This window comes from Hakea prostrata, chromosome 1 (genome assembly GCF_041222555.1).
Source record: "Hakea prostrata isolate BN-2017 chromosome 1, UWA_Hpros_2, whole genome shotgun sequence".
Classification (NCBI taxonomy): Eukaryota; Viridiplantae; Streptophyta; class Magnoliopsida; order Proteales; family Proteaceae; genus Hakea; species Hakea prostrata.
Window position 1 is genome coordinate 28,061,557 of NC_142600.1, and position 13,331 is coordinate 28,074,887.

The 13,331-nt window shown below is 38.7% G+C and overlaps 1 protein-coding gene and 2 pseudogenes across 2 annotated transcripts; 2 read left to right on the forward strand and 1 right to left on the reverse strand.

Moving 5' to 3' along the window:
- The first annotated feature begins 164 nt into the window (after positions 1-164).
- LOC149028591 (ABC transporter G family member 20 pseudogene) lies at positions 165-806 on the forward strand (annotated as a pseudogene).
- A 922-nt stretch (positions 807-1,728) lies between these two features.
- Positions 1,729-3,619, reverse strand: LOC149028592 (heat shock protein). Of its 2 annotated transcripts, none has more exons than XM_089138009.1 (2): positions 2,540-3,619; positions 1,729-1,872 (listed from the first exon to the last, which is right to left on the reverse strand). In XM_089138009.1, the coding sequence occupies exons 1-2, from the start codon at positions 3,018-3,020 to the stop codon at positions 1,769-1,771; spliced, it is 585 nt and encodes a 194-aa protein (XP_088994135.1). In that variant the 5' UTR covers positions 3,021-3,619; the 3' UTR covers positions 1,729-1,768. The 2 variants fall into 2 exon arrangements, with proteins under 2 accessions (XP_088994135.1, XP_088994143.1); XM_089138017.1 differs by having other exon boundaries at positions 2,493-3,619.
- A 6,300-nt stretch (positions 3,620-9,919) lies between these two features.
- Positions 9,920-11,594, forward strand: LOC149028593 (aldehyde oxidase GLOX pseudogene; annotated as a pseudogene).
- The last annotated feature ends 1,737 nt before the right edge of the window (positions 11,595-13,331 follow it).

Genomic DNA, 13,331 nt, shown 5'->3' on the forward strand with positions numbered 1-13,331 from the left:
GCTGCCTGCTGCTGCCGATGGTGAGGATTAGGCCACGTAAGCATGAGTAAATCCAACGGGTGTAAACTAAAAGGCGAAAATTTTACTTTTACATTTGAAGGTTTGGAAATGTTGAAATTTACAAATGACATCCCTAGTTCTATTCGACGAATCCGATGCTAACTATGGAAGAGACGCTTATGTTCTCCGCCGAGTTCAGGCTGCCTCATTCTGTGTTAAAATCGAAGAAGAAAACTAGGGTTCAAGCTCTCATCGACCAGCTTGGTCTGAGAAACACGGCAAGGACGGTGGTCGGCAATGAAGGACACAGAGGTGTCTTTGGCGGAGAGCGCCGCCGTGTTTCGATCGGAACCGACATGATTCACGATCCCATCATCTTGTTCCTCGACGAACCCACTTCGGGTTTGGACTCAACAACTGCTTACATGGTTGTGAAGGTTCTTCAGCGAATTGCCTCGAGCGGAAGTATTGTTATCATGTCAATACATCAACCGAGTTACAAAATCATCGGCATTCTCGACCATATAATCTTCTTATCATGCGGTCAGACTGTTTACAGGGGCCCTCCTTCACTTCTCCCCCAATTCTTCGCTAAGTTCAGCCATCCGATTCCGGAGAAAGAGAATCAAACCGAGTTTGCTCTTGATATGATTCGCGAGCTCGAGGTTTCTCCTGCTGGTACCAAGGGTTTAGTCGAATTCCAGAAATCATGGCAGAGTTCGAAGACTCCGGCGAATCTCGATCCAAAACAACCGGATTTATCCTTGAAAGACGCCATTAGTGCAAGCATTTCAAGGGAAAACTGATCTCCGGCACCACCAGTGACGCCATCTCCAGAAAGGTTTCATCCTCCGTGAATCCGCTCTGGGTTGAAAGTGGGGTTCTGTCAAAGTGATCCATAAAGAACATCAGAAGAATGCCGGAGCTTTCAGGGATGCGTTTAGGAACGGTGTTGGTGACTGGTTTCATCTTAGCTACCATTAAAAATGAAAGGTGTACGAAGAATGGGGATTCATCAGTAAAGGTAGGGATGTCATTTTGTAAATTTCAACATTTTCAAACCTTCAAATGTAAAAGTAAATTTTTGTATTTACATACATATCCTCCCTTTTAGTTTACAACCGTTCGATTTACTCATGTTTACGTGGCCTAATCCTCACCATCGGCAGCAGCAGGCAGCTGCTGCCGCAAATAAAAATCCAAACTTCTGAGACAATGGATAAATTCTAGGATTTGTTTTTTAATAGGAAACGGGACCAGGAAAGACTGATCTGGCTAATTTTAGATTGATGACAGATATCATGAATGCAGAATACCAAAACTACCACTGAAGGATTGCTTAGTTGATAATGACTTGCAACGGTTAGTAACGAGGTCATGGATCAGATTCTCCCGGTCAATATATATAAAATAAATTAAAAGGTCATCGTCCCTTAATATAAAACTACCAATTTAAGTAAAAAAGAAAAAAAACCCATGAAGCAAAAGAAAGTTAACAACAGTTTTCCCAGCACCAAAAGGCAATTTCTTATTTCAGCCCATGAAGCATTACTCAAGCAGATTCCATCAGATGATCTGACCTATGGTTCGGATTTTTAGGTCCTTATAATAACCAAGTCCAGTCTGAGCAGGACTCATCGGAGCCCAGCCAATCTCATACATCACACAAAGAATATATATATATATATATATATATATATATTAGCATATATATATATATATATATTAGCATATACATATTTATATGATATCTTTGTGTTGGAGAATATTAAAATTCATATTTAGGAGTAAATGGATTGATACAACACCTGGAACAGTCGTGGCTACAGGGGGAGATGTGGAAGACACCCAAGTAGCTAGTACCTAAGCCACCTGGAGGGGAGGGGAATCACACGAAGATGCAAGCAGGTGAGAAAATAACTTTATTATGTCACAGATTTGAGTTCTCTACACTTGAGTAGTGTTATGCAATTCTGGATTTTAAGTGAGAAAATAGAACCTATGTTCTATTCTGAGAATGCATGTTAATCATCCATACATTCCCGAGGATATACAAGTATCTTCTCCATTAGTCACACAGGATCGTGTTCTCCTGAATTCATTTGATCATGGGTCTCAGAGAAGATGATGTTGAAAAGAAAGCTTTTCAACCAAAAAAGATGAATTGAATCTGAATCAGCACTACAGTGAATTTTAAAACCCATATGGTTGATGATAGCCGAACAGAAGATGTCAATTTGATTGATCACTGACATAAAAGTTGATCCCAATAGATATAGTTAGTTATCTATGAAACCAGTACCAAAAAACTAGAAGAGAAAAGATCCATGAAGCAGAGAAAAATAACAGCAGATTTCATTTAAGAGCACTAAAAAGGCAATTTCTTGTTTCAGCTCAAGAAGCATAACAAGTTCCATTCACAGAGTCCAAACAGAATGATTGTTATTTGAAGACATAATAAGACATAAAATGTAAGAGACACATTACTGTACATGAACAAGAAGACCCATTCCACCTTCGACATCTCCATTTCCCTCACCTGAACCTTCTTCTTCTCCTTCTCCATTCTCGTCACCGGACTCGTCGCTGTTGACACGCTTGGGGACGGTGACGATTAGTTCCCCATCAACATGAACAGCGCTAGCGAGTTCTGGGCTTGCGGAAGGTGGAAGCCTGAGTCTCCACATATCGATCTCGAGCTCGTCCATATACAATTCCTGAGGATTACTCCCTCTGATCACAACCTTCGTAACTCCAGGATGGATTTCAACAGCGCGAGCAGTCACATCATCATCCATACCTTCAGTCATGACCATGAAGCGGAAACAATCGGATTCTTCTTCGATCGAGACATCGGTATCGGGACGGAAAGGCAACTCCAAGAACCTGCTGAATATATGAGGTAATCGACGAAGCTTCTTCTGACTTCCCATTCCTATCATCCCGTTAGCTTCGATGCGTGAATCGATGTCGTACCCGAGCGAGATGTACCGTTTCTTCGGAGCTGGATGGACCTTCATCTCTTCAATTGCGTTTGTTGGATTTACAAAACCAGCAAAGCAAAACAGAAATCCTAGCAAGAACACTATCAAAGATGCCCTAATAAACAAAATCGTCCAGCTCCAGCGACAACGAAACTTCGAAATTAATCATCAACAACTGTGAAAATCGCAGACATAAAGCATTATTTCACTCTTAATATTCTCCAACAACGAGCCCAAAGATTACGAAAAGAAAACAAGGAGAACGTTTCTTCAATTTGTCTTTGTCTTCCACTTCGAATAATTTTCCGGTGGGAGAAAACCTAATCTAAACCCTAGTAAACAAATTGAAGGAATGATCTTATCCAGGCATGGGAACCTAAACCTAACACTAGAAAAAGAAAAGAAAAAAACAGAAGAAGATGAAAGAAAAAAAGTTTTTTTTTTTTCCCGATCCGTGAAGAACGCTTGGAAGTGATCGTTCACCAAATCACAGTTCTTCTAATGAAGGAGAAGAAGGGCGAGAAATTATTTCTCCGATCCTTGCGCCTGGAAGTTTGCAATTCTTGGTTTTGGTTTCTACTAAACAGATTTACCAAAAAAAAGTTTAGACTCAAAACAGGAATAGAGAAACGAGGTTTTCCTCAAATCTGAAGCAAATAACATTTACACTTCCGGATTTTATATCTTTTAGAATTCACCGGATATCATTATTATAAAAAAAATTTAATTCACTAGATATATATTTTTTAATTATATATCAAATACATTTACTATCAGTGCTATATTACATATATGCCAAATGACTATCATTTTAGGATGAGTCACCCAAATTTTGGCTCATTATCATTCGTTGGATCATGCAGTTTAATAATGACAGATTTCAACGGTTGTATTAATTCAATAAATCAATAAAAAATATATATTATTTTAATAACTTTTTTATTACTATCAGAATAATGGAATTAAGTGATGACTCCGCATCTATTAGTATTTTAAAATTTCTAAATTATCCCTTTCTACTTTCAAACCTGTTTGGACTCTGAGGAAAAGGGAAAGCAAGAAGAAGGGAGGGTTAGAAGCAACCATTAATGATTTTTAAGTATATTTTTACATTTATTAGAAGATTTAGGAAGAATAAATATATATTTTTAATTTATTTAAAAACTAATGTTGTTAGGTCTAAAAGAAAATTAAAATTTAAGATGTGTACCATCAAAGGGTTACTCAATCGATAATGAACGGCACTTGTTAGTGAAGAGGTCATAAGTTTAATGCTTTTTGTTTTACAAAAATTCAACCAAACCTATATCCTCAACAATCTATTGCATATATTACAAGACATCCATATTTGTTTTTGGCCAAAAAGAAACTCATTTGATGAAGACAGATATTAGTTATTGGTGTATCCAGAAAATCCACTTCTGAGTTAACTTTGCTTCATTGAAGCAATAGAATATTTTCAAATCTATTAATTCCATAGAAAGTAAACCCCACCACCTCTATAAACTAAGGTGGTTCTCTCTTCTAAATGAGATATACAATTACCATTAGGTCATATTCACCAAAACTTTATGCAGATTCATATTTTAGGCTTTTTTTTTAACCCCCACCACCAAAGTTTTAAATTTTGTCATTTTGTAGTGTCAATCAACTGTCTAAATAGATTAATTACTCGTCATTCATTTTCATTTTCATTTTAGAATATCCTCCTGCCCTAAATGACCCATGGGATCTTCATCAAGCCTTTTGCATGGTATTTTCATTTCATTAAGGAAGATTAAGAGAACAATACGAAAAGTTTGAAAATACAATTGATGCAAAGTCATTGCTCCATCAACTCCATTATTATTAGTTTGATAAAAGGATTGCGATAGAAACCCAAGGAGTATATATATATATATTTAATTTGATTTTTATTAGAAATTTAAAACTAAATTTGAAAAGCAAGTATGCTACACAACGCATGCTATATAATAGTTACAACGAAATACATCATGCACCCATGAATATATATATATATATATGAATATATATATATATTTTGTTCTTTTGTAAACCCAACTTACACTAAATGTGTCACAATCGACCCACTTGCAACTATGCAAGTGCATGTTTTATTCGTCCTTAGCAACCAAATGTTATATATATCTTGGATGGTTAATTTAATGCATGATACAGAAAATGGTTTGATATTGGGTACGATTAGATTTAAGTAGTTTTCATGTCGATGACACTTTACCTACAAATTCAATATATGTATTTTTCAATGACTCTTTTATTCTTCCTCTTGTCAAGAATGTTTTTCAACGACATTTAACTACTAAAGTCATTTTTGCACCGTCCATGCGGTGTGAGGAGCACCTTTCAAGATTGCTTTTGAAGCGCATGGAAGTTGATTTGCTTCTTGGCTTTTAATGGCTGCTGCTGCTGCTTCCTTCCAATTAAGTGATTGGTTTGTATGTCGTCATGGGTCATATATGTTGAAGTTGCTGCGTTCTACGTGTTGTTGGAACTTGGATGGAATTGCAGCAAGAGTGAGAAAGATTAATCATTTTGGGTTGTTCAACTAAGTTTGTGAATAATTCTTCTACTTTGATTAAAAGAATCAAAATTGAACTCGACTTCGATCGACAACGATTTGTATCGATTTAACACAAAACCAACAGGCCACTTGTGTTGAGAGGGAGAGAGAGAGAGAGAGACAGGGAGAGAAGACAGAGCGTCAGCAATTCTTCTTTCGTCCTTTTCGTTCTCCATCACAGTCTGCCAAGTGCCAAAGCAGCGGTGTGTATCACCAAGACTCCAAGAGGTAGGTCACAGTAGAACTATACAACATGAAAACAGCAAGCAAACACTACCTGTGTGGCATGCCTGTTTACGTGGCTGCTGAGACTGATCTCTTGTCTTGCCGCGTCATTCTGTACATTCTACTTGCATTTCTTTGTTACAAGACAAAAACACAGATAAATTTGTTAATGGAAGATTAGTCAAATGGTTGAGAGCTTCACTTTTCAATAGAGAGATTGTGGTTTAGGGTTTAAATCCAGCGCTGCTCTGGATGAGCGCCATGTGTTAGATGAAAAAATCTGAACAGTTCAGTGTTTCACTGTATATTTTCCCTTTAACCTGTTCAATAAACCAAATTTAAGACCAAACAGTATTATCTATCAATTTCAACTTGCTTTAGTAGACCACTGCAAAACCCTTCCATCGGAGACACAAGAAGCAAGGCTTACAGTTCCAAGTGACCCTTTCTTGATGGAATTCGATTGAACCCAGAGACTAGGCTGACGAATAAGAATTGAAGCAAAGCGAAGCAATCTTTCGATTTCTGGGGAAACAAGAAGAAGCCCCCAAAAAGAATTGGAGTGTTGGCTTCCGACGAAAAGGTTATGAATAGTTCTTCCAGATGGTAGTACAGATAAATTTATTTAGATTCAGTATCTCAAGTGTCCAGATGGTGGTTTATGCAATTTAGCGTTTAAAGTTTTGGTTCAAAGCTTTTTGAATTTCCTCCAGTGGAACTTCTCATTACAGTCAAGTGTTCTTCAGTAACAATCTCACTTCATAGTGATGATTTTCACGCTTTAGAGCAAAATCACAGCCATTTCTCTGCATATCCATAGATTTCGACTTTAATTTCTTTGCGTTCCAGTTTCCAATAGAAATTATGGATGGTCTGATCTGTAGGTGCTTCCATGTTTTATGATAATTTTAAGGGTTTATGGTATAAAAGGATATCGAATTGTTCTACATGATGTCTGGATCTGAGCCCGGAATCATGACGGCTAGAGAATCTTTCGGTGTTGGTATTCAGAATGGACTTCTTAGGGTAAGGGATTTTTTCCGTATGAGACTTCTGAGGTGGCTTTAGCGTTCTCTGGCAAGCCATCGATGTGAGTCCATCGATGTTGAAACTGCACCCAATTAGGGTTTACGAGAATCTCACTGCTCTGCATATTGAAAAAAATAGATTGGTACTTCCTTAAAAACCATATTGAGGTATTTTTCCATTTTATTTAGTCCTTCTTCTCTATCGATTGTCACTTCAGTCAAGCTGGAATCATCTTCTTTCTTCTCTATTGATTATCACTTCTATTTAAACCCAACTTTTATCCTCCTAGATCAAGTGAATCAATCGATTCACATAGAGAGAGAGAGAGATATTTCTAGCAAGGGGTGGTGGGCAAAGATATTTCCGGCAGGTTGTGGGTAGTTTCCAGTAGACCTGTAAATGGATGGGATTCGGCTCGAATACACCAGTATCAGAATCCAAATCCAAATAGCAAGATCGCTATCTAAATCCGAATCTAAATCCCAGAAATTTAGAGAAGGCATCCGAATTCGAATCCAAAACTTTATTGGATATCCGGTAATAATTCGATCCGATAAACTATCCGATTATTGATTGGTGATTTTCATTTTTTTTTATATTTTTTATTGCGATTTCCAATTTTCGATTATTTGGTTACCGACTACCGGTTTCCAAATCCGATTATTGACCTCTTTTCTAGATAAAAGTATTGAATATTTTACTCTAACTGGATAATTTCTGATTATCGATTACCGGATCCGAATCCGATTATCATCCATTCTTAGAGAAAAAAAATGTTGAATACTTAAATCTATCTAGATAAATTTTATTCATATATTATCGATTCGATAAGCGATTATCTGAATCCGAATCCGGTTGATTAGAGGATGGATATAGATATTTTTCGGAAAGAAAAATTTTGGATACAGACACCCTTAAAAGAATACGATTGCGAATTCGTAATTTTTCAAATGTGTGTCATATAATTTAAAGCATAATAATAGGTGTTCACTAGTTTCACCCAAAAAATAATGGGTGCCATATGAAACACTCTGGATTCATTGAACTTATGCTCAAAATCAATGATAAATATTTATTAGAAACATGATGACACAATCCCAACACCATTGTATTAGAAGTGGGACACTCACCCAGTGTCCCCCTTCTCCAATGAGAGGGTGATTTGAGAATCAACTATCAAATGTCATTATTCTTCTTTTCTTTGGTAAGGTATCAAATGTCACACTCCACCTGTTGGTATCAGTCTTGCCCAATAACCCGTGAATATGATCCACAGTCACAAGATCCACAATTTACTCATCGATGATAATAAATACACATAATAATAAATCAAGAGTAAGAAACATTAAGTAATTAAATAAAAAGGAAAATATATATGTTCAACATCCAAAAAGGAATAAATAAAAGAAAAGAATAAGGTAATCGTGTCCAAAAAGGAATATCAATGGAAGCAAATAAAATTAAAGTTCAATTATTTTATGTTCTTTTTCAAGGATGGCGGTCTTCTCTTTTAATTTTTCAACGAACGGGGTCATCCAACATTCTTTCATCGACTTGTCGAAATGGCAAACCACCTGAATCCTCTTATCATCAATGGGAGTTGTAAGCACACTCCAAACTGGCGCCTCTAGAGTTTCTTCACGAGAGTTCACCCAATCATATGGAAGTTCTCTTGATCTAATAATCGCCATTTGAATAATAAAATAATAATTCACAAAAATGAATGAATTATAACGAACTCAGTAAGGCAACATATCTCATATACATGTCAACATCATATCATAGTGAATAACATATGTGAAAGATAATATGCATATAAGCATGGATGCATCTAGTAGCTAACCATGCAAGTCTCTAATATGGCAGACATGCATTAAGATAGAACACTAGCCTTCCTCTCGTTATTCCATAATTGTTGACACTAGCCTAAGACCTTTTAGGTTTAAAATAACGTGGTTTCGCCACCCGGAAGTTTAGTCAATGGCTCTGAAAGCATGGGCCATGATTGACTCAAAATCCCATAGCTACAAGCTCTGTAGGAAACAACAGAACTGTGGGGTGGTTTTTAAAAGTGGAATAAAGAGACGTTTGGTAACCTGCAGGAGAATATCAACCATCTAAGGGACCTACTTCAATATCTAATGGATATGGACAAGTCTTCTTATTCTCAAGCCAAAATCAATGAGATCTCTATCCAATTAGATGCAGAATTGGCAAAAGATGAAGAGTTTTGGAGATAAAAAATCGAGAGTTCAGTGGTTGACAGAAGGTGATCTCAATATTGCCTTCTATCATGCCACTATGATGCAAAGACGGAGACCAAATCGTATCATCAAGTTCAAGAAACCGGACGGAACATGGACAATCTCCAGCTGAAGTTATTGAAGAAGCCCTATCTTTCTATAAGGACTACTATAGCCTGAACATGGACTACTATAGTCCTTTTGTAAGAGATCTTCATAATTAGTTATCTCTCAGAACCTTTGGAAGAAAGTCGGAGGGAGACCATTGCCAGGTTTCATGGAAAAAAGGGCATGATGGATTTCATCCATAGTAGGAGGCATAAGGAGAGAGTCATTCATCTCAGGGGAGACTTTGGGAACAATGCGATCCAACCGGGTTCCAAATCACACTTCCGCTCCCTCCAAGCTCTGTGGCTACATCCCATGCACGCACCATCTGAAGAGATCTTTTAATGTTGCTGCAACTGAGAATGATCAGGTGTACTCAAAAGGCTGCAGATTACATTGCCAAAGGTTCTAAGAAGTTTATATTATGTTATACAGGGTGGAAATCTCCACCACCGTTTATGTGGTTGAACTCTTTAATTTAACACCTCCAATGTTTGCTTGGAGAGTTTAATACAGGTTTCTGTTTGACACCCAAAAAAAAAAATGTAATTATCCCTTCCATGAATCTTTCCTATGAATTATAAATACCTAAAGAACTGCGAGGTAAAAAGCAAGTGACCGTAATTCAGGCCGTTTATATAGCAGGAGACCTTACTCATGGCATGGCGGATTGATCTCCCTCCACCATTTCTATATATACTACTGCTACTCATCTTACCAACTCTTGCATTTCGTATCATCAACAAGTCATGAACAAAAACAACACCTCAACCCTCATCCTCTCAATATTTTTTCTCGTCATCACTACCATCGTCTCTCTCCCTCTGGTCAAGTCTCAAACTCCTCCATCTTCCCAACAAATCATTAATGGCGGTTCATGGCGATTACTGCAAGGAAAACCTCGGAGTCTCAGCCATGCACATGCAACTCCTACGTAACAACAAGGTCGTCATCTTCGATCGAACCAACTTCGGCAGCTCCAATCTCTCTCTTCCATCTGGCCATTGCCGCCGTTACCATCGCCACAACCGTATCTCAGACTGCACTGCACACTCTTTGCTTTACGACATCCACTCAAATACCTTCCGTCCTTTAATGGTGAACACGGACACGTGGTGTTCATCCGGTTCTGTTCTCCCGAACGGAACGCTATTGCAGACCGGTGGATTCAATGAAGGCGGTCACGTAATTCGCTTGTTGAACTCATGCGAGGATTGCGATTCTGATTGGACGGAGTTCTCTAACTCTCTTTCTGCTAAGCGATGGTACGCGACTAACCAGATACTTCCCGATGGTCGTGTGATCATCGTTGGAGGCAGAAAACAATATAATTACGAATTCTACCCTCGGAGTTCAAGAGAAACCCACCTTCACCACCTAGAGTTTCTGAGAGAGACAATGGATGATGACGAGAACAATCTCTACCCATTTCTGCATCTCTTACCCGATGGCCACTTGTTCATCTTTGCAAACACTCGATCTATATCGTTCGATTACGTTCAGAATCGTGTGGTCAAGGAGTTCCCTCAGATCACCGGCGGCGATCCTCGGAACTACCCAAGCTCTGGTTCTTCGGTTCTTTTGCCGCTCCACTCCGTCGAGGCTAGAGGACGCGTTGAAGCTGAGGTTTTGATATGCGGTGGTGCTCCGATGGGTGCTTACCAGCGGTTTCAGAAACGGAAATTCGTACCCGCATGTAACAGGTGCGAGAGATTACGGGTCGGCGACCCGGATCCGAAATGGGTTATGGAGGAGATGCCAATGGCACGTGTGATGGGTGATATGCTGCTTCTCCCTACTGGGGACGTTATCCTAATAAACGGCGCCGGGAGAGGGACGGCCGGTTGGGATAGAGCAGAGGACCCGGTTACCGAACCGGTAATTTATGAGCCAAACGGTCCACCCAATCAGAGATTCTCAGTCATGGAACCTTCAACGATTCCTAGACTGTACCACTCGACGGCGGTGGTGTTGCCCGATGGGCGTATTTTAGTGGGAGGCAGCAATCCACACCCATTCTACAAGTTTAGCGGTGTAAAATTCCCAACGGAGCTCCGCCTTGAAGCATTCTCGCCGCCCTACTTGGCGGCAAATTACACGGTGTGCCGGCCGGCGATAACCGCTTTTAACCAGTTTCTGATTTATGGGGAGAACTTAACGGTGGATTTCACGGTGGAGGGGTATCAAGGGGAGAGCGAAGTATCCGCGACGATTTTAGCGCCGCCGTTCACGACACATTCTTTTGGAATGAACCAGAGAATGTTGGTTCTGTGGGTTAGTGAAATTGTACACGTGGCCGAACGTACATATAGATTACAGGCGATTGGGCCGGCGACCGCTGAGATTGCACCGAGAGGGTACTACCTATTGTTTGTGTTACATGCGCGTATACCAAGTTGGGGTGTGTGGGTAAAGTTACAGTGAGAAGTTCACTTCTTCTTCTGGTGTTGTTCTGTAAACCTGAGGAGCGAAAATGGTTTGGGTGAACAATGTAAATTTGTCTTAATTCATAATTGAAATGGGCATCAAGTCACTCTTCAGGTTATGTGGGAATAGTGCAGATTGAGAGAGTCAATCCGGCCGGCACTTATTTCTGTCTTTGTGACTGATCAAAATGCATTTGAAGGGCGGGGCCTTTGGGACTGAAAACTCAGGAGAAAGAAAAATACAGAAAAGAAAGAGAAAATACAACAAATTCATGAAAACACAAGATTCGGTCCGAACCAAGGAGCGGAAACTGGAGAGTGACCAAACTGTCGTACAGGGACGGAACCAGGATTGAACATTGGGGGGCCGAATATACCTGGGCCAACGCCGGACTCACCGTAGGTCTGTCTCATAAAATTTTATTATATTTTGACGTGTGGGGCCTACGTTAGAAATTTAGGTAAATTAAGCTGAAATTCTGAGCGAGATTTGAATTTCCATTAATAGGAATGAAATTTTAGGGAAAAATTTAAGGATTAAAAAAAAATCAATGATGATGATTAGATCTGATAAAATCAATGGCTGAATTTTAACGAGATTTAAATTGCTATTAGTATAATCAAATTTTAAGAGAAAGAAAGAACAACTAAATAAAAAAAATTATACTTTATGAAATAAATACTAGAAAAATCATGAGTGTGAGAGAAAGAAATGAATAAATTGAGAAAGAGAAAGTGAATACTGATAATTATGGTGAAGATTTGGAAAATTCCGATGTCTGTTAACTACTCAAATATTTTGTGAGACGTGCGAGAAAAAAAAGAAGAGAAAAATAGGAATAAAAGAAAAGATTCATGAGAGAATAAATAGGAATGAAAATATGAGAGAGAATATAAGGAGAAATTCATGGATCCTGATTTAGTTTTTAATTTGAATTTAACTCTTATTCCTTAAAACTAAGGGTTTAATGATAACCATTTGATTATGATTAAGAATGACATTTGTACCCATCATCTATATCTTAAATTTTTATTTAAGGGGCCAAAGGGATCACACGAAAGGAGAAAAATTAGGAAAATATGTAAGAATTTTTAAATATCAAAAATCGGGGTAGGCTGGTACGGCTCCGCCGGTCGTACATGCAATAGACAAGGTCATCCAGGCTAAGGGATGGGTCAAGCCCAAGAAACCCTTAGAACGAAAGCTGTAACAAATACAACAACAGTTAAACACCAACACTCACTTAGGAGGAAACACACCACAAATGCAGAGATTTTACACGTCACAAGGGCGGACACAAAAACATGCCACAAGGGCGGAATTCCGGTTGTCGCGTTGGGAGCATCAATGTTGCAGAGAAGATTTGGCCTACCATCTGCCACTGTCGTAGAAGCGCATCTCTAAAGCCCACCGCAGAAGAACTTGGATTCCAGATCTGAGTTGTTTTGCGGTATGCACCAAAGCTTACTGCAACCAGTTTTTTTTTTTTTTTTTTTTTTTTTTGTGTGTGTGTTAGAACTGAAAAAAAAAAAAAAGAACAGAGAAGTGGGAGATGGACGAAATGGAAGAGATGGAGAAGAAAGAAAAAACGAAGAGATGAAGAGAAAAAGGAAGAGGGGGAACAAGAAGATGAGGCTATGAGAAAGATCGGTAGGAAAACAATAGATCCATGGGGAAAAAACCCCAGATCTGGTTATCGAACTAGAGAAGGAGAAGATAAAAAAAGAAAAAAAT

Coding starts and splice junctions, on each gene's coding strand:
- LOC149028592 (XM_089138009.1), bottom strand. CDS start 3,020: ATGAAGGTCCATCCAGCTCCGAAGAAACGGTACATCTCGCTCGGGTAC. Junction 1,873..2,539: donor AGGAGAAGAAGAAGGTTCAG/GTGAGGGAAATG, acceptor CCTCCCCTCCAG/GTGGCTTAGGTACTAGCTAC.